The sequence below is a fragment of the Equus caballus genome, chromosome 17, assembly GCF_041296265.1.
Source record: "Equus caballus isolate H_3958 breed thoroughbred chromosome 17, TB-T2T, whole genome shotgun sequence".
Lineage (NCBI taxonomy): Eukaryota > Metazoa > Chordata > Mammalia > Perissodactyla > Equidae > Equus > Equus caballus.
The window spans coordinates 101,023,373-101,041,349 of NC_091700.1; the positions used below are offsets into that span (position 1 = coordinate 101,023,373).

The following is a 17,977-nucleotide window of genomic DNA, read 5'->3' on the forward strand; positions in this document are numbered from 1 at the left end:
GGAGGCCATGCCCCTCAGCCCAGAGTCCCAATCACGGGGTGAGGACCTCAGAATCTGAACAGGGTGGGGTGTCTTGGCTCCTTCAGGCCTGGCCGTCCCGCCCCTGCCTCCTGGCCTTGAGGCCCCAGGACCTGCTTCCACGGGTCGGCACATGGCTCCACGTCAGGCAGCAGCACCAGGACACCCTGTGGATTCCCCACGTCCGTCCTCAGAACCCACCAGAGAGATGGCACCGAACCACAGGGTGCACGCGGGTGGTTCCCACGGCCTGGCCGGGGAGGTCCCACGGCTCTGCGCTTGGCACCGTGCGAGTTCCTTGGCCATTCCCCACGGCAGGTGTTTGTAGGGTGGGGGTCTTCCAGGCAAGAAGTCCGCCCCCAGCCTGCCCCGACTCTCGGGATGGGGACTGGGGAACCTCCTGCATCTGGAGGGTGAGGGCTGCATCCTGGGCCTCAGGTCCAGGCGCGTGGAGACGAAGCCTGTCTCCTGAGCACACAGTGAAGTTGCACCCAAGTACTTAAGGCGTCGACCTGACAACCCGATGGGGAACTGGCTGGAACCTGAGGGCCCGCAGGAGGGAACAGCCCCTGCGAGGAGGGGCCGCGCGGCATGAACCGGGAAGGCGGGCAGGGGCTCAGCCACGGGGCCCTGGGCGTTGCCCCCATGCAGTGCATCTGCTTGGGCTGACCCACTGGGTGCCCAGAGGTCCACGGGAGGTGGGTGGCTGCGGGGGGCAGGGGAGCAGCGAGAGTGGAGCGCGTGGGGCACCAGTGTTTCCAGGGACTGGATGTGGGGAGGGAGGCACGAAGGAGCTGGCCTGGTCGGCTCCCACTGACCGAGATGGGGACTGGAACCGCTTGGTGGAAGGTGCCCCTGACGTGGGCCGTCAGGGCAGAACCGGGAACAGACCAGCACCCCTCGTCCCTCTATCCCAGCCTCTGTGCACGGACCGTTCTCTTCTGTAGAACAGTGTCTGCCACGTGAGAATGGAATCTGCTGCCATCAGTGCTGGGCCTCTGCGGCCCCAGGGCTCCCGGCTCCCAGCACAGCACCCTGACCACACAGTTGCCTTGGTCAGAACCCAATAGCTTGGCCCACAGACCCTCACGGTGGCCAGTCCTGGGCCTGCCAGCCCAGCATGACCCAGAGAGAGGTGACAGACGGCAAATGTCCTGCTATCTGTGCACAGCACCTTCCAGAACACCTGTCCCAAGAGAGAGCAGGTGGAGGGAAGACCCAGGAGTCCAGCAGGCCTGTGCTGTGGGTCCTGCCTGTGGAGGAAGAGGACACTGGGTGACCTGCCCTGCACAGGGTCCCTCTGCTCCCGGCCCCTCCCCGACCCCCTGCACAGGGTCCCTCTCTGCACCTGGCCCCAGGGCTGCCCCTCCCTGTTACTCCTCCTTTCCCTGCACCTGGGTGGAATTCTCTGAGGTCTGCATTCTGTGAAGGAAGAATGGGCCTCACGGGACAGGAGCAGACAAGATGCAAGAGCTCCCTCCCCTTGCCCAGGCCTGGCCTCGGCTGACACCGTGGTTGCAGGTTGCCGTTGGAGCTGTCTGCCCTGGTGAGCCCCACACCTCCCGAGGCCTCCACAGCCCTGACCTTCATCCATGGCGGTGTTCTCACTGGGCTCCTGTCCTCCCCTAAGGTGGCCTCATGGGCCCAAGGGCGCTGGGGCCCGGGCAGGGGTGACGCAGGGCACTCAAGGCTCTTGGTGCCTGTAGGTTGAGGGGGCTTGCTCCTGCTTTGTATCTCGTGGGGTGAGGCGGGCTCTATCTGGGGCTAGGTGTCCACAGGGGCTGGGACACACCTGGACTCCTGGACAGAGGCCCAGGGAGGCCGTCTGTCTGTCTGTCAACAGAGCTCTGGGGTCACGGTCACAAGGTCGTGGGCAGGGAGGGCGGCGGGAGGGTCCTTGACCTCAGGGGGCGTGTGGGTCGCAGCCCTGATCCACCCGCAGATCCACCAACAGTGCTGAGGTCTTGCTGCTCCTGAGCGAAACCTGGACCAGAGCCCGTTTCTCCAAGGACAGCACCTCCACCCTCCTCCAGGTCAAAGGACTGGAGGGAGGTCGTGTGGCGCCGCCAGGGGGCGCGCTGAGCCCACGGCTGTGCTCGGCCGCAGTTGGGGACAGGCGGACTTGCCGGAGGCCCCCTCTGCTCGCTCCTGGGGAGCAGGGGACGAGGGCTGAGCAGGCGGGCGCCGAGCACCGTGACCCCGGGCACCCTGACCCTGGGCAGGGCCTTGTCCCCCAGAGCCCCTCATGCGGGACACCTGCCTCCGGGGGACCCTTGGTCCGCCGGCCACAGGATAGGGATGGTGACAGGAACTCCTGCCAGTTGTTGGGGAGTCAGCGAGTCCCCTGAGCCCGCGAGATGCACCTTCCCCATGCTCTCCAGGCCCTCACACCACGTGCCACCACCCCTGGCACGGTGACCTGGGGCTGCAGCCACACAATGTTGCCCTTCAAGTGACCTGCTACTTGTGGATAAGTAGGATTCGCTGGGCGTCCTCTGCCAAGGTCCCCGCGGGGACAGGAGCTCTATCACCCTGTGCCCCTAGCACCTAGAACAGTGCCCAACCCACACATCAGCAACAGACACGTGTGTGTGACACTGGGGACAACGGTTGTGATGGTGAAGACGTGGGAGCTGTGGTGCGAGGCGAGGCCATGCGTGGGAGCCAATTCTTCCCTCTCTGTGCGGTTCTCTGTCTGTCTAGAGGGGAACGTGGACATTCTGACAGACAAGCTGAAGGTGACAAGGGGACAAGCCGGACACCTTCTGTTGGCCCCGCATCCCTGCGCTGGCGGTTGCTGCTGGATTTGGGGGAGATTGAAGTCACTGGGAAGATCCAGGGCAGCCGTGGGGCTGCGCACCGAGTGTTGCTGCCACTGCTTCATCCGTGGTGTCCCTGCCGGGGCTCTGTCGCCTCTCCTGGGGTCTGAGAAGGTGACGGCCTGCAGGGACCAAGAAACCTGGCCAGGCCTGGGCCCAGGGTGACAGGGGACCTCCAGGACCACTGGCCACACCATTCTGTGAAGAAAACGCCACCAGTGAGCTGTGTCAGTGACCTGCAGACTAGTAGGGGGACCTGAGGGCGAGAAGCCTCTGTGCACCTGGGCCCGCACACAGCTCGCGGGCAGCTCGCTTTCCCGTCCCCTAAATGCACCACGTCATTGCCCGGCCGTCGCGGCCTGTGCGGGAGGCGTCCGTCCTGCCCTCGTCCGCTGCCTGGTCCACTCAGCCCCAGCTGAGCCCCCAAGCAGGGACGAGACGTGGAGACGGGGCAGAAGCAGCCGTGACGGCCACCACAGGCTCTGGGCTGCAGGCCTAGTCCCCAATCTTGACGCACGGGTCGGCCTGACGCCATCCCGCGCGGTGGAGCAACGTGAGGAGAACGGGTTTCCTCGTTGTCTGCTCTGCTTCTGTCTCCAGCCTGCCTCACCCCCCCACAGCCCTTGGGACAGGTGCATCCCTCTGGTGGGAAAGACACGCAGGCCTGCAGAGCTACAGCCACACTGCACGGCAGCACTCGCTCCGAGGGAGCCGCGGCTGAGCAGAGGGCACCGGGCCACCCGGGAGCCCAGAGCAGAGGCCCAACCTCTCGCTCACGGCCCCTCACTCAGGCGTCTGGTTCAGAACTCGGAGTGCAAGAAGGAGGCAGAGCCACACCTGCCACGCTGGCACACCAGGCCCTCCGCGTCCCTCGGGCCGGCCTCCACGCAGGGCCACCCTGGACTAGCACCCCATGGACGCCCAGACCTGTGGCAGGAGCAGAGCCATCTGAGGTGGTCAGAGGCCCAGTGAGAAGTCAAATGTGTGTCTTGTTTTGGAGAGCTTATATTCCTGACTAGCAGAAGGTCACCCCCAAGCCAGCCACGTGGTGCCAACGCGTGGGGACCCCACCCTTGAGGCCCCGAATGGCAGCACAGGCAGCTCACAGCTCCGAACGAGGCCAGCGGCACACAGCCACAAGGGACTGATGACAGATGGACAGACAGATAGGAAAGGGCAACTGGGGCCGGCACCCTCCTGGCCTGTGGCTGAGTGCCGGGCACCGAGGAGCCGGCGGGACCACTCAGGCCAGTGCTGCTCCGGGGCCAGAGGCTCTTCCTGCCCTGGCTGGGAGACAGACCAGCTGTTTCCAGAAGCTTCCTGGGAACCCACCTGGCAGCAGCAGCTGGTGCTCAGGTGCAGGGACCAGGGGCCGCCCCCAGAGGCTGGGACACAGTCCCGGCCTGATGTCTCCGTATCCGGGGGACAGGCAGTGGCAGTGCTATGGGACCATTCGTGCGCAGCAACTCCTGGTGCTGGCAGAGCCGCCTGTCCTGCGATCGGCTCATCTGATAGCACGGCCATGGCCCCACCAGGAAGGCAGTTTCCAGGGTCAGATCTCAGTGCTGTTTCTGTGTCTCTGAGCCTCCTTGTTCCCAGCTGGACGCGGTCGCTGTTGGGGAGAACTAGGGTGACACCGTGTGGCGGGGATTGGAGGGTGTCACCTGTGTCCTTTGACCCCTGGGCCAGGGACCCCTCCCTCTCAGAGATCCTGCTCGTCACCACCATGCCCTTTGCATGCCCATGTGTGCTCGTATGCGAGGGCGTGCATGTGTGCTGTGTGCATAGCCATGTGCCCATGTGTGTGGTGTGTGTGTGTGAGTGTGCACATAGGTGGGGTATACACATGCCGTGTGCGAGTGTGCACACATGTGTGCAAGCACGCGTGTGTTCTCGTGTGGGAGAGCGAGGGAGTGTGTGTGCTGGTGGGTGGTGGGGTGTGTCTGCAGAACGCTCTGGGCCCACCTTCCCAGCCTCGGGCTGAAGCACATGAAATCGCGATTGCACCCACCTGCCTGAGACTCGCGGGCTGAGCAGGGAACCTTGGGGTGCCTGTCAGTCTCCCTTGTGGGCCGCCGCCTGCTGCCCCCACCCAGCAAGTGGGTGCCCATCGTGATGTCCTCAATGCGGCCCTGCTGGCTCCCACAGGCCCCGGCACACGGGGCCCCAGGCCTCCCTGTGAAGCTCAGCCCCGGGTCCTCAGGGAACAACACCTGACCCCTTGGGGCTCCTGGCATGCCCTGGGGTCGCCTCTGGTTGGGGCCGGGCCCCCAGGCAGATCTGTGGCCCAGCCTAAGGGCCATCGCCGAGGGCAGAGCCCACTCTGGGCCCCATGGGGAAGTGACTTTGCTTCTGGGGCTCATGGGCTCAGGAGGATGGGCTGTGCGATCACGGCCACTATCAGGGCCACATGTCCTGGAGGCTCAGCCACATGCCACCTGCCCTGAGCTCGCTTCCCCTCCCCACCGTATGTTTCGTGGAATCAGACACATGGAAGGAAGGGCCAAGCTCTCTCGAGGGCCGGAGGGGAGAACAGCTTCTGTTCACTCTTTATTGTGTCTTTTTAACAGATGGTGCATCGTTCGCCCGGCGGGTCTGGGTCATGCCTGGGATGGTGCTGGCGCCCCTGCAACAGGCCGCGTGGTGCTTCTCAGGGCTGCTTGTCTGTGTCCCTCGTCCCTCGGTCTGGCCAACCCCAGGGGACGGAAGCAGAGACCTTCGGTTACTGGCCAGAGGGGGCAGGTGGCGGGCTGGGAGGGGGTCAGGGCTGGCCTAGCCCCTGCTCCAGCCCCTGACCCCCGGGTTCCCGCTCAGCCCCCTCCCACGTCTCCCGGGCTGAGTTACCTTCCCTGGGGTTGCTACACGCTCTGCTTCACCTTCTTCCTGGTGGAGTAGGGGATACAGCACACCCAGCTGGTCCTGGTCCTGGAGGTGACAGGAGAGGGTGAGAGAGGTATCCCCCACTGGCCACGGAACCCCAGGCCACGTGTGGCACCTCCTCCACCCCAAAAGCGCACCACAGGGGCTCCCTTCCAACTTCATCAGGCCTCAGGAGCCGAGGACCTGCCAGCCAGGGGCGGCTCCAGGGCCCTCGCACAAACACGGACGCCGGTGCAGAGCTGGCCTGCCAGCCACCCGCCGTCTTCTGTGCTCCTCCCTCCGAGGCCTGAGCCAGAAGGGCCCATGAACATGGGGGACCCTAAGGCTCAGTTGAGCCAAGTCGTCCCTAGGCCCCAAGGCTGGCTGTGCAGGTATCACAGGTGGATGATGCCTGTGCCTGACCTGCCGTGTCCAGGACCTGGGGGCCTGTGCTCCCTTCCCTGTGGGGCGGTCTCTGGGGTCTCCACTTCCAACCAAGACTGCCTCTGGGATGAGGTTCCAGCCTCCCTTCCCTTTGCAGGGATCCCATGGCCCAGAGCCAGAGGGTCCCACTGGGCAGGTAGCATGTGGAGGGTCTGACCCCACCACCTGAACGGGCCTGAGGGAGAGGGCTAGACAGAGAAGCCTCGGCTCAGAGGAAAACTGAGATTACAGGTGAGTAGGGCAGTGGGACAGACAGGTGACCACACCTAGCGAGTGTCCAGGCCAGGCCACGTGGAGGGCCCACCACAGACCCCTCCCATGCCCTGCTGGCTTGGCTCTTAGGCACTGGCCCTGTCTCATAGGTTTTCTGGGGCAGCTGAACATGGGAGTGGGGGTGCTGAGACCAAGAGGGTGGAGCCAGGATTGTCCAGCCCTTGGGGCAGAAAATAAAGCCAGCCAGTTGTGTCCAGTGTGGCTGAATCCATCACGATGTCCACCAAGAAATGACGAGAAAAATAAAGATCTACTCGGGAAAAGCCTGCCTATTTCCACCTGGATTTGGGGTGACAGGCAGCTCTCATGTCCTGGTGGAAGCCGGTGTGGCCAGCTGTGCAAGTGGAGGTCAGGGAGATGCAGTCTTCTGAGCTAAGCCAGAGTGAACCTTCTTCACAGAACACACACATCGGGAAAGGCAGTAATCGCCACAACTGCCCCGTGAGCCCCGAGTGATGACGCCACAATCTTCCAGGGAGACTCCCTCCGCACAGGCCTGGCCTTCATCTGAGTCTGTGCCCCTGTGCAGGCCCTGCTGTTCACTGTTCTCAGAGGTGGGATCTGCTGATTTGATGCTTTTTTTTTTTTGCTGAGGAAGATTAGCCCTGAGCTAACATCTGCGCCAATCTTCCTCGATACGTGAGTTGCCACCACACCATGGCTGATGAGTGGTATAGGTCTGGACCCAGGATCCAAACCCGTGAACCTGGGCCACCAATGCAGAGCACACAGAACTTAACCACTACGCCACAGGGCAGGCCCCTGATTTGATGCTTTCCCTCTCTGTTGTGCTATTCCACATCGTTTCCATTATTTAGAATGATCATGTATCAGTTTTATCAAGTAAATAGAGAAATTCTTATTTTAAAAAAAGTACAAGCCACGGCCAGCCCTGATGGCCTCATGGTTAAAGCTCGCAATGCTCCACTTCAGTCACCCAGGTTCAGTCCTGGGCTCAGAACCACATCACTCGTCTGTCAGCAGCCATGCTGTGGAGGTGGCCCACACAGAAGAACTAGAATATACAGCTATGTACTGGGGCTTTGGGGAGGGAAAAAAAAGGAAGATTGGCAACAGATGTTAGCTCAGGGCCAATGTTTCCCAGAAAAAAAAAAAATGTACAAGCCCATAAGCCAAGACATTAACACAACTATTGATTCCAAGAGGTGGGAGCAGGGTAAATTGCCATTTTCTTCCTTGTGTTTCTCTGTATTGTTAAAATAAAATGGATCCCATTCCCCCTGCTCCCAGGACCCTCACGGACTCAGGAAGTCGTGGGGCTTCGCTGGCCCTACACACTCTCCACCGCTTTGGGGTGCAGGCAGTCAGGCCCCGAGGCCTGGCCCACTTGTCAGGAAACTAGCTGTATGTGACAGGTCCTCCCATTGCCTGCAGGACCAAGTCTGCAACCTCTGCAGCCAAAACCCCACCTGAGAAGCCAGCACAGCCACACGGTGACACCCCCGCTTAACTTCTCTTCTCCCTCCCTCATCTTCTGGCCGTTCTGCTGGCTGATGGGGGTGGAGAGAGGGTCTGGCTATGGCGTGAGGTGCGGCTCAGGGTGAAGGTTGTCCCTAAGCCCAGGCGGTTAGATGACCTGTCTCCTGCCTCTCAGCCCCTCCAGCCTCGACAAAAGCTTAGGTCTCTGTGCATGCCCAGGAGAAGAGGGGAAGCACAGTCCTGTCCAGCCACATGAGGCAGGTGGGCCTGCCAACCACAGCAGAGGAAAAGTCTCCCTGACCTCCCCAACGGGAAGCTACTGTATCACTCACTCATCTTCTGACAAATCCCCCACGTCCATCTGGGACCGCTTCTCTTCTCTCGTGGCACACGTGGCCACCTGTGGGAAAGAGCGGAGCAGTTTGAGGGCCTGGGGAGGGACTTAACCACAGGCACCAGGCCAGACCTGCTGGACTTGCCCAAGGGCTGCATGGGGAAGACTGTGCTGGGCCTGAATGTCCTCCTATGAGATGTGGCACCATCGAGTGGAAGTTTCCAAGTCGGGACCCTGACCAAGGAACAGTGCCCTGGATGTGGGTCACCGTGACCTCCTGACCATAGTTCAGGGGACCTGGGCCTTAGTCCCAACTCTGCCACTGGCTGACCCTCTCTCAGTCCTTAGAACATGTGGTCCCCTGTGACAGCCGTGGGTGGGGTTAGTAACCAGCTCTCTTCACCGTGGAGCATATTCTGAGGGCAAAGAGATAGAAGGAACGATCTGGGAATGAATGATCCCAGCCGGAGCTTAAATTTGCCAAGAGAGAACTTCAGAAAAGATGACTGCTCACTGCAGCAGAGAAATGCAGAAAGACATCCTGGAATATTTGTGTTGGAAAGACCCAGACAGGCCATTAGGTTGACCACTTCATTTTTACAGAAAATGTGATGCTGATGTCACAGTGATGAATGATGGTGATGATAGTGATCATGGTGATGATGCGGATGATGGTGATGATGGTGGTGATGATGAGGATAATGGTAGTGACAGTGGTGATGATGGTGACGGTGGTGATGATGGTGTAGGTGGTGATGATGGTGGTGTTGATGGTGTAGGATGGTGATGATAGTGATGATGGTGGTGATGATCGTGATGATGAGGATGATGGTGGTGTTGATGGTGTAGGTGGTGATGATGGTGATGATGGTGATGGTGGTGGTGATGATCGTGATGATGAGGATGATGGTGGTGTTGATGGTGTAGGTGGTGATGATAGTGATGATGATAGTGGTGATGGTGATACCTAATACTGAGGCTTTCTGGGTACCAGACACTGTTCTGAGGGCTTTACAAAACAACACTGGGGTACGGGTGCTGCTAAGGTCCCCATTTCACAGACGAGACAGAGAGGTATGGTGACTTGTTAGATCATTTACTGGTAGACCTGGACGTGGGGGCCAGGTCTGCTAACTCCTAAGCGTGTGTCCTTTCTACCACCTCAGCCTGATCCCACAAGAGGTTCTCGGGGCCCACAGGCACCCCGAGGGTGATCCAGGCCTTAGCATCTCCGACGGTGCTGGAATGCATGCAGGTTGGAGAGAGGGAGGATGACAAAGAGGTGAGGGTGCCCTCTGGCCCCCAGGCCAATCCTCGACACCCTGAGCTCTCCTGGCACTGCCGGCTCGTCTCTGCCTCAGCCTCCAGCACACAGGGAGGGGCAAGCTCCTCGGAAGAGCCTTGAGGCCTGAGCACGAGCGTTTCCCAGTGTGCGGTTTGGCTTTGCTGTCTGAGGGTTTTTACCTCCTCGGCATGGTCTCCCAGATCAATCTCCACAAACACAGATGGCTTCTGTGAATGGAAACCAAAGAGGCATGGCTGACGGGCATGGACGAGCTGGGCCAGGGGAGACTTCCTGGGATAGTGGGCTCTTGGCCCTGGGCCATCACCACCCGGACCACCAGACACTGGCCCGCTCATGGGGCTGCTGGGAAGCTGGGCGGGGAGAGGTGGCCGTGTGGATGGTGCGCTGTCACAGGCTGGCTCTGGGGGGAGGTTGGGGGAGAAAAGCTGACCTCCCACTTCTCCCTCTGCACCTCCCTTCGGGTCCCAGAGATGCCAGAGGGCCTCCCAGCCTTCGCCCTCCAAGAACCAGGGCCTGTGGGGACGAGGCGATGCCAGAGCTGAGGTGGCCCCCTGCGCCCACCCAGACCTGCGCAGCTGGGCCACACAGGATGCCGTCCTGCCAGGAAAGGCTGGCCGCCCAGGCACTGCTTCCCCAGGCCGCTACTGGAGCCTGGCTTGTCCTGGAATGAGTTTCCAACAAGCACTTTAGTCGACACCCAGAGAAGAGGCAGGGTGGGCGAAGGCCTCCCCAGAACCCCGGGACCATGCCAAGGGCTGTCGCTGCAAGTCCTGGAGAAGCCTGTCCAGCGGCCACTCCGTTCCCGACCACGCGATCGGCTGAGAAGGAAAGCCGCCTTCCCTTGGAAGAAGAACATTCTGGCTACGGCGTTGCCGTCTCAGGCAAGCGCCTCAGGGCAGTGGCTCGGGGGGCATCTTGGGCCAGGTCAGGCTGGTGGTCACCTCCTGTCAGGGCCCCGCATACCTTGAGCGTCTCTGCCGTTTGGTGAGCTGGGGCCAGGATGCCCCAGCTTCGGGCCAAGAAAACAGAGCTTGACCCCGAAGGCTCTCAGGGGCTCGAGGTAGGGCTTGGTCCAGCCTGAAGCACCGCCCCACAAGATGACCCGGGACCATGTGTCCGCAGCACACTCAGGGTCCAGCAGGACTGGGCCTGACAGGCCTCCCTGACTGATTTCTGTGACTGAGGGAAAAGCTCTTACCTCCTCTTCCAGAAGGTCCTCCAGCTGTGGGGACTCGGGGTCCTGTTCCTGTAAGAAGATGCCAAACAGGTAAACAAAGGCAAGACTCTGGCCCAAGAGGCCAGCGTGCGGGGACATTAAAGGATAGGGCTGGCCCCCGGGCCCTCCCCACCTGCTGCCCCTGCCCCCGGCCCCTGAGCTGTTCTCTTCCACCTCCGGCTCCGCGGTTCCACTCTCACGGTCTGCCTTCCCGAGGATGTGCTGACTCTCCTCCCACTTGTGCTCCTTCAGGTCTGCGTGACTGTGGGGAAGCAGGGCAGCGATTGGAGCCGGCGTTGTAGGCACACGGCTTCCAGCCAACATGTCCTCCCTCCTGGGCATCGGGCAGCCTGGAAGACGCTGGAACCTGCGCGTCGCCCGCATTGGCCGAGGGTCCTGAGTGTGAGGGGCCTTCTCCTTCCTGGGGCAGGAGGGTGGGTGGCGGGCAGAGGGAACAGGGACTGGGCAGTGCCCCTAGAGGCTGGATCTGCAAACTGTCCAGACCATCCCCAACATGGAGGCCAAGGCCAGCGTCCGCATGACAGACAGCACCTCCTCGGAGTTCCCAGGGAACTTCGGCGACCAGGCGCAAGCTCCAGGCTCTGGGCTATGCAGTAGGAGGGGCGGGCGGGGGGGCTGGCTGCCCTGAGACCCTCGTGTCACCTTGCCTCATCCTGCTCTCAGGACGCCTGCAGCTCCCTTGGGCCCCTGGTGCCGTCTCCTGCATCCTCCTTGTGCCCCTGCACACCGCCTCTGCGGACGGATGCTGGTCTCTTACCTGGTGACCTCCTCAGGGTCACATTTGAGGTCCTTTCCCTGGTCTTCAGACTCTGTGAGAAAAGGGTGGAGTTGGTCGTCAGCACCTCCGTCCTGTGGCCACAGCAGGCGTAGGCTCCTGGGACTGGCTGCCACTGTCCACCTGGACCCACGGTCACAGCTAAAAGGGGTCTAGACTTTCATCCCAACGGTTCTGCCCCATGCCTGCCCCAGGATACTGCCCTCTAACCCCTCACCCTGGAGCACAGGCCCACCCATGTGCCCGGGGAGCTGGGGCAGGGCTGACGGCGTTGCTTTCACAGCAGATGTGAGATGGGACCCTTGGCGTCTTCCAGTCACGGCACACTGGGCTGGCAGCAGCCGATGCAGAGCAGAGCGGAGACCTCATGGAGGTCCAGGATGAGGACACCCGGCTGGCCTGGGAGAGTCCTCTGGCCGCCAGTTCCTCCTGGCTCCTCTGACGGCATCGCTGCAGGTAGATGGTCTTTTTTCCAAGAAAAGTGCCAACAGATACCCGGTGGTGAGGATCTTTGTCCTGGCGCGAGGGACAGCAGGCACCGTGGCTCCCTGAGCCCCCCCAACACTCTTGTGTGCACAGCGGCCGTCCACCATCAATGGAGGTGAAACCACAATGGGTGACTGGGCAGGACAGAGCCTCCCCAGGTGGCTCCTCTAAGCACATTTCTCCTTGGGGCTCGCGGATGAGCTGGCCTTCGAGGAGGACTCACATAGCCAGGGTTTCCTAACCCTCCTTAGGATCTGAGATGGAGCCTCCGAGGGGCTCCAGGTCCTGCTTTTGTGTGGCCACATCTGAGCCTGGAACGGCTGAGATGACAGCCTGGTCCTCCAGCCCGACATGCACCCAAGGCCGGGGCACAGACACCAGGGCAACACTGAGCTCTCCATCCTGCTCTTGAGGGGAGGCCTGGGGCCTCTGAGTGACCTGGTCCTGGAGGATTCCCTATAGAGCGCAGGGTTGGATCAGCGACACCACTCGGTGTCCTTTCAGCTCACAGGCCCCAGGGCCAGGTGCCTGTAGGCGGAGGTGATGGCCGGGCTCCCCTAGGGGCCTGTGTCTGCCCAGCTTCCCCGGGGGCCCATCCACCTGGTCCTTCGCGCTGTCGCTGCCCTGGAATGAGTCCTGGGGCCCTGCCATCCTCCAACACCATCCTCCACAGGCCCGGGGAACCTTGCCCTGGGCAACCTGCCTGGGGGAGCTCTTGTCATGGCCAGGCCTCCAGGCTCGGCACACACGGCCTGGCTGGTCATCAGACCTTCTCATCTCTGGTCTGTGCTTCCCGCAGACAGAACCAAGTTCTCTTATCCTTCTCTCATCTGCGGCTCAGCACCGGCTCGGGACCCATGCTGGTCTGTGCTATGCTATCCCGGCAGACGAAGCGTGGGGAGAGGGGAGCTGTGTTTTCAGAGAATATTCTAGAACTTGGGAACTCTCATAATGTCCCTCAGGAGAAGAGGCCAGATAGGGGGACTGAGACAACTCAGAATCCACAGTTTTCTGGCAGAGATTTAAAAATTGACTTCTTTTGGAAAATCTTCAGCAGCCCCCTAGGCCATGTGTGCACATGTGTCTGTGTGTGCAGACATGTGCATGTGTTTAGAAGACACGGCTGTCCCAGGCAGATCTTGAGACCCTGCTGCTCCCTACAACATGCGTCTAATGAGAAGGGAAAGATTAGGAAAGAGAAACACGAGTTTCCTTTGCTCCAAAGGCTGTGGGCCTGGAAACGCGTCTCACACATCTCGTCTCAGGAAGTACAAACTCTGGCACGCTCGCGGCTCCCCTGCTCCGTTTGCTAAGAAAGAGCCTGTGTTTATCTTGGTCCCGCACCCGTGAGGCGATGAGCGGTCCGTCCTTCCGCGAGTTGGTTGCTGAGTGGCCAGGCGGGTAGAAGGCAGGGTTGTGACCTGCGGCTGGGGCTTGTCTCGGGGTCTCAGGAGAATGGGACAGTCAGAAGCTCCAGGCCGTGAACAGCGCATCCCTGCTGGCTTTCTCTGGCCAGAGTTGGAACGGTCCTCTGACCTACCACGCGCCAGCTGTTTCCAGCATGAGGAGCCCTTGCGGGTCGGGTGCGGCTGGGTGGCCGCGGGGTAGGGCAGGGCCAGGTGGCCTAGGCCAGTTCTCTTGCGGTTAGTGAACTATCAGAAAGTGTGGAAAAGGCACGAGGCTGGCCAGGGAGGGGTGACATGGTTCCCGGACCCCTCAGTAGCCAGTGCTGACTCTGCAACTCGGTGAGGCCCCATTGTGCAGATCCAGTGGGGCCTTTTGGGGGCGCGCTGCTTCTTCTGCCTGTGCAGCATGGCTAGTGGTCCATCTGTGCCTCCCCCACGTCCTCCCTGAGCACTGGGTCATGTTGTGGGGGCGGTGGAGCAGGAGCAGAGTGCTAGGGAGAGCCACTGGGGAAGCCAGGGAGAGGGGAGGCTGGGGCGAGGGGAGACCTGTGTGAGGGGGAGACCAGGGTGAGAGGAGGCCAGGGTGAGGGAAGGGAGGGAAGGCCCGTGTGAGGGGGAGGCCTGTGTGAGGGGGAGGCCAGGGCGAGGGGAGTCCGGGGCGAGGGGAGGCCTGGGAGGCTTTGCGGAGAGTCAGCTGCTGGAGCCGGGAGGTTCTTTGGGGAGCAGGGCAGGGTTCTAGGCAGAGGCAGGTGGCCATGGCTTGGGGCAGTCCAAGAACACAGCGACGGGTCCCTGCGCTCCTCTCCTGGAACAGCCTTGTCTTCCCTGAGCGACTTGCTCGCACCGGCTCAGAGGTGTCCTCACTCTCTCTGCCTCCCACCTGCCCATAAGGCAGATGTCATCCTGCTCCCCTTGAGTGTGTGCATCCCGTCCGGGTCAGTCCGCACCCCTGGCGAGGCTGCATCACCTCGTCTCATTTTACGATGTGGACGGCAGTGCGCATGGCTGGGGGGCCTTGGGGTCTGCATCCTGCGGGCTCTCGACGCGGGGGAGGCCAAGCCCCTCCCACGGGGCCTGGCACTGAGGGGACAGTGCGCAGGTGGAGGCCTCTCTGTCGCCCACCGTTGGGGACACCCAGCAGTGTGGGTGGGAGTGTCCGGAACCTTGAGCCCCTCCTCAGCTGAGCGCCCCACGGCCCCGCAACGCTGTCCTCAAGTTGCCCTCCTTCCACCACAGTTTCCTCAGCTGACTCAGGATGGTTCCTTCTTTGGGTACTCCGCTTCTCCTGTGTGAGCCTGGGGTCATGTGGCCCTGCTCGGGGGTTCCACAGGAGGAGGTCGTGGGGAGAGCCACACAGCAGCCCCTGCGCGGCCCCCGGCGCCTCCTCCTCCAGTAGTGCATCTCTGGGCATTAAACTGGAGAACGAGCTCCTCACAGCGCTGCCTCTACAGTCGCGCACGGCTTGAATTCCCTGCCCACTGGGCTCACTTCCAGGCGCCCCTGACAACCTCATACAGGGCTATGCGCTGTGTGGATGTCCCGCGAGGCCAGGGCTGCCAAGGCCCTGGCAGGTGACAGGAGCATCCCTGGTCCCCCAGGGTGAGGCCTGCTGTGCCAGGGCTGGTGAGGGAGATGGCCGCCCACACGGGAGAGCAGGTCACTGTGCTCCAGACGCAAGTCACAGAGGATGAGGGCGTCTGGGTGCTCGTCCCCACTCGGCCGCACCATGACCTGCTTGGCATGTTGAGGGATGTACTGCAGTGGGAAGCGCCCATGCCAGGTGCAAACCACACACCATATGTGCGAAAGCTGCCCGTGCCACTCATGGTGACAGGTGGCACCTCCAGGCTCCCTGCTGACCCTCCCAAGGCCGTGGCTCCCAATGGAGGCACGGCGTCACCCTGGGCCTCACTATAAACCAGGTACGCTTCCTTGTGTGTTCTCCCACGTCTCCATCCCCACCCTCCCTGGAAGCAGCAGCTGCCACACGGTCCCTGGCCCTCAGGCTGCCCGCAGAGCCCCAGGTTGGTTCTGCCACCTGCCGACCTTGGAGCACCACACTGACCTGGTCCTGTGGGGTCTGAGCAGGGGCAGGGGGCGCCCGCAGTGTTCCCACCTGACTCCCGGCACAGCTTCTTGATGCAGCTCGGGGGGTCCCCCTTCTGGAGCAGGCCACCCACGCTCCTGCTCCTTTGGAGCTCGGCTGCCTCACTGGCCTTTGCCCCGGAGGGAGGTGCCCCGGGGCCTGGCCGGTGCCTGCGGTGAGCGGCTGTGGCATCCTTCTCCATTCTGCTCACGCCCTCAGGTCTCAGGAGGAGGACGTGGCTCTCAGGCACGCCTGCAGATGGAGAACATGGTTCCCGCCCTCACGACCAGCAGCCGGGAGTGTGCCCCCAGTTGCTAAGTGGCCCCTGTGACATCACCGCCAAGTCAGAGGTCAGAGGTCAGCCCTGCAGCAGGCCACAGGGCTGGGGAGTGGATGTGCTGGGCCTCCCACTGGCCAGTCCCTTGCCAGAGAAGGCAGAGGAACGGCCCTTGGGGACATGGGCCCTCAGGGACAAGGCCGCCTGCCGCGGGGTCTGCATCTCAGAGCCAAGAGTCAGTCTCTTCCTTCAGGGACAAAGTTGGTGCAGACACTTGGGCAAAGGGACGAAGATGCGGAGGCGGCCTCATCCTCTCCCTGCGTGAGAGGAGGTCTCTGTAAAGACACGGCCTCAGAGGGCACTGAGGACGGCTGGCAAACTGGACTCACAAACCTGCTGCAGCATTGCCATCCGCAGGAGCAGCTGGGACCGCCATGACACACGCCAGACATGACACACACATGCCAGACATGACATGCCAGATGTGACGCACACCAGAGCCATGACACACGATGTGACACACATCAGACATGACGCACACCAGATGTGAAGCACACACCAGACATGATGCACATCAGAGCCATGACACACACACCAGATGTGATGCACACCAGACATGCACCAGAACCATGACACACACACCAGATGTGATGCACACCAGTCATGATGCACACCAGAGCTGTGACACACACCAGATGTGATGCACACGCCAAGACGTGATGCACACCAGACATGATGCACCAGAGCCATGACATGCATACCAGACATGATACACACCAGATGTGACACACACCAGAGCCGTGGCACACCCCAGTCGTGACGCACACACATGTCACACACCAGAGCTGTGACACATGCCAGATATGTGACACATGCCAGAGTCATGACACACACGAGATGTGACACCTGCCAGAGCCAACACACACCAGTCATGACACACGAGACGTGACACACATGAGATGTGACACACACTAGATGTGACACATACCAGAGACATGACACACACCAGAGATGTGACACACAGCAGAGACAGTGGCTCGAGCAGCACACACATAGTCTCAGCACTGGAGGTGGGAGCCTGAGTTGTGGGCTGGGCGGGCTGGTTCCGCTGAGGCCTCTCTCCTGGTGTGGACGTGGTCTCCTCACAGGCCATCCTTCCCTCTGTCCGTCACTGTCAACTCTTCCTTTTATGAGGACCTGGATCATGTGGGATCAGGCCTGCCCAGTGACCCAGTGTAACCTAACCACGTCTTCAAAGACCCTGTCTCCAAATATAGCCACAGCTGAGGTCTTGGGGTCAGGACTTCATGCAAGTGTTTTGGGAGACGCAATTCAGCCTGTAACACAGCCTCACGGGACACTGCTGGTGCCCTCTTCCTCAGTCATCAAGACCCTGGGGGACAAATCATGGTAGGTCCTTCCCTGACAACAAGTGATAGCACTTGTGTCACAAACACTCAGAACCAGGTGCCGGAGACTCCCTGATTCACACTTCTGTCCCCAAACAAGTGTGCAGCATCCTGGCCACGTGGGCTCAGGTTGCCAGCCACGCAACCTGTGCAGGTGCCTGGTGGGCCCGGCAATCGAGATTGGCTTGCTCAGGGGGTCTGCTCCAACCCCAAGGCCCAGAACCGGGAGAGCTGGATAGATGATGGCTGGACGGTGGGACGTTAGAGCTGGCTCTTCTCTTCAGGAAATAGGTGGACAGACTGGGGTCCCCCAAAAGCCAACTGAGACGTGTCCCTGGGCTCCTGGGAGAGGCCTCTGGTCGCTGCCTACCCCAGGGTTTTCTCCTTTCAGCCTTCCACGTCCTCCCATGGGGCGTGACCTTCCAGCCCTCCTGGTTCTCTCTGCTGCCTGGGCCTGGATGTCAGTCTGAGTTGTCGAGGCTCCTTGGAGCCACCCGGCCCTGCTGTGTCTGGGCTGACCGGTGCCACGGCCTCTGACCTGGTGGCCTCCTGGGCATGCATTTCTCTCTCAGTGCCCCACCAGCCCTGGCCCTCTCCCACCGCCAAGGCTGCCCCGCCCAGAGCAGACAGGACGGGCCTGAGAGAAGCAGGGACAGCACTTCCCACCCCCATCTGCGCCCCCAGGGAAGGGGCTGACCACGGTCGCCCTGGTTCCCAGGAACATATGCCCCTGTGTCCCAGGGTCAGACCCCTGATTCTTCTAACAGCCGACTCAGGCTGGAATTAGAGAAACGACTGAGCAACAACC

The 17,977-nt window shown here is 61.4% G+C and overlaps 1 protein-coding gene across 6 annotated transcripts; it reads right to left on the reverse strand.

Annotated features, from left to right (window-relative positions):
* Positions 1 to 5,348: 5,348 nt before the first annotated feature.
* On the reverse strand, positions 5,349 to 17,304 carry C17H13orf46 (chromosome 17 C13orf46 homolog). 6 transcript variants are annotated; one of them, XM_070240031.1, is made up of 9 exons: positions 15,463 to 15,810; positions 11,488 to 11,539; positions 10,884 to 10,971; positions 10,692 to 10,739; positions 10,061 to 10,154; positions 9,652 to 9,893; positions 8,186 to 8,253; positions 5,682 to 5,762; positions 5,349 to 5,522 (listed from the first exon to the last, which is right to left on the reverse strand). In XM_070240031.1, the coding sequence occupies exons 1-8, from the start codon at positions 15,683 to 15,685 to the stop codon at positions 5,696 to 5,698; spliced, it is 882 nt and encodes a 293-aa protein (XP_070096132.1). In that variant the 5' UTR covers positions 15,686 to 15,810; the 3' UTR covers positions 5,349 to 5,522; positions 5,682 to 5,695. The 6 variants fall into 6 exon arrangements, with proteins under 6 accessions (XP_070096132.1, XP_070096133.1, XP_005601415.2 ...); XM_070240032.1 differs by having other exon boundaries at positions 15,514 to 15,809; XM_005601358.4 differs by lacking the exon at positions 10,061 to 10,154 and having other exon boundaries at positions 9,652 to 9,699; positions 15,514 to 17,304.
* Positions 17,305 to 17,977: the final 673 nt, after the last annotated feature.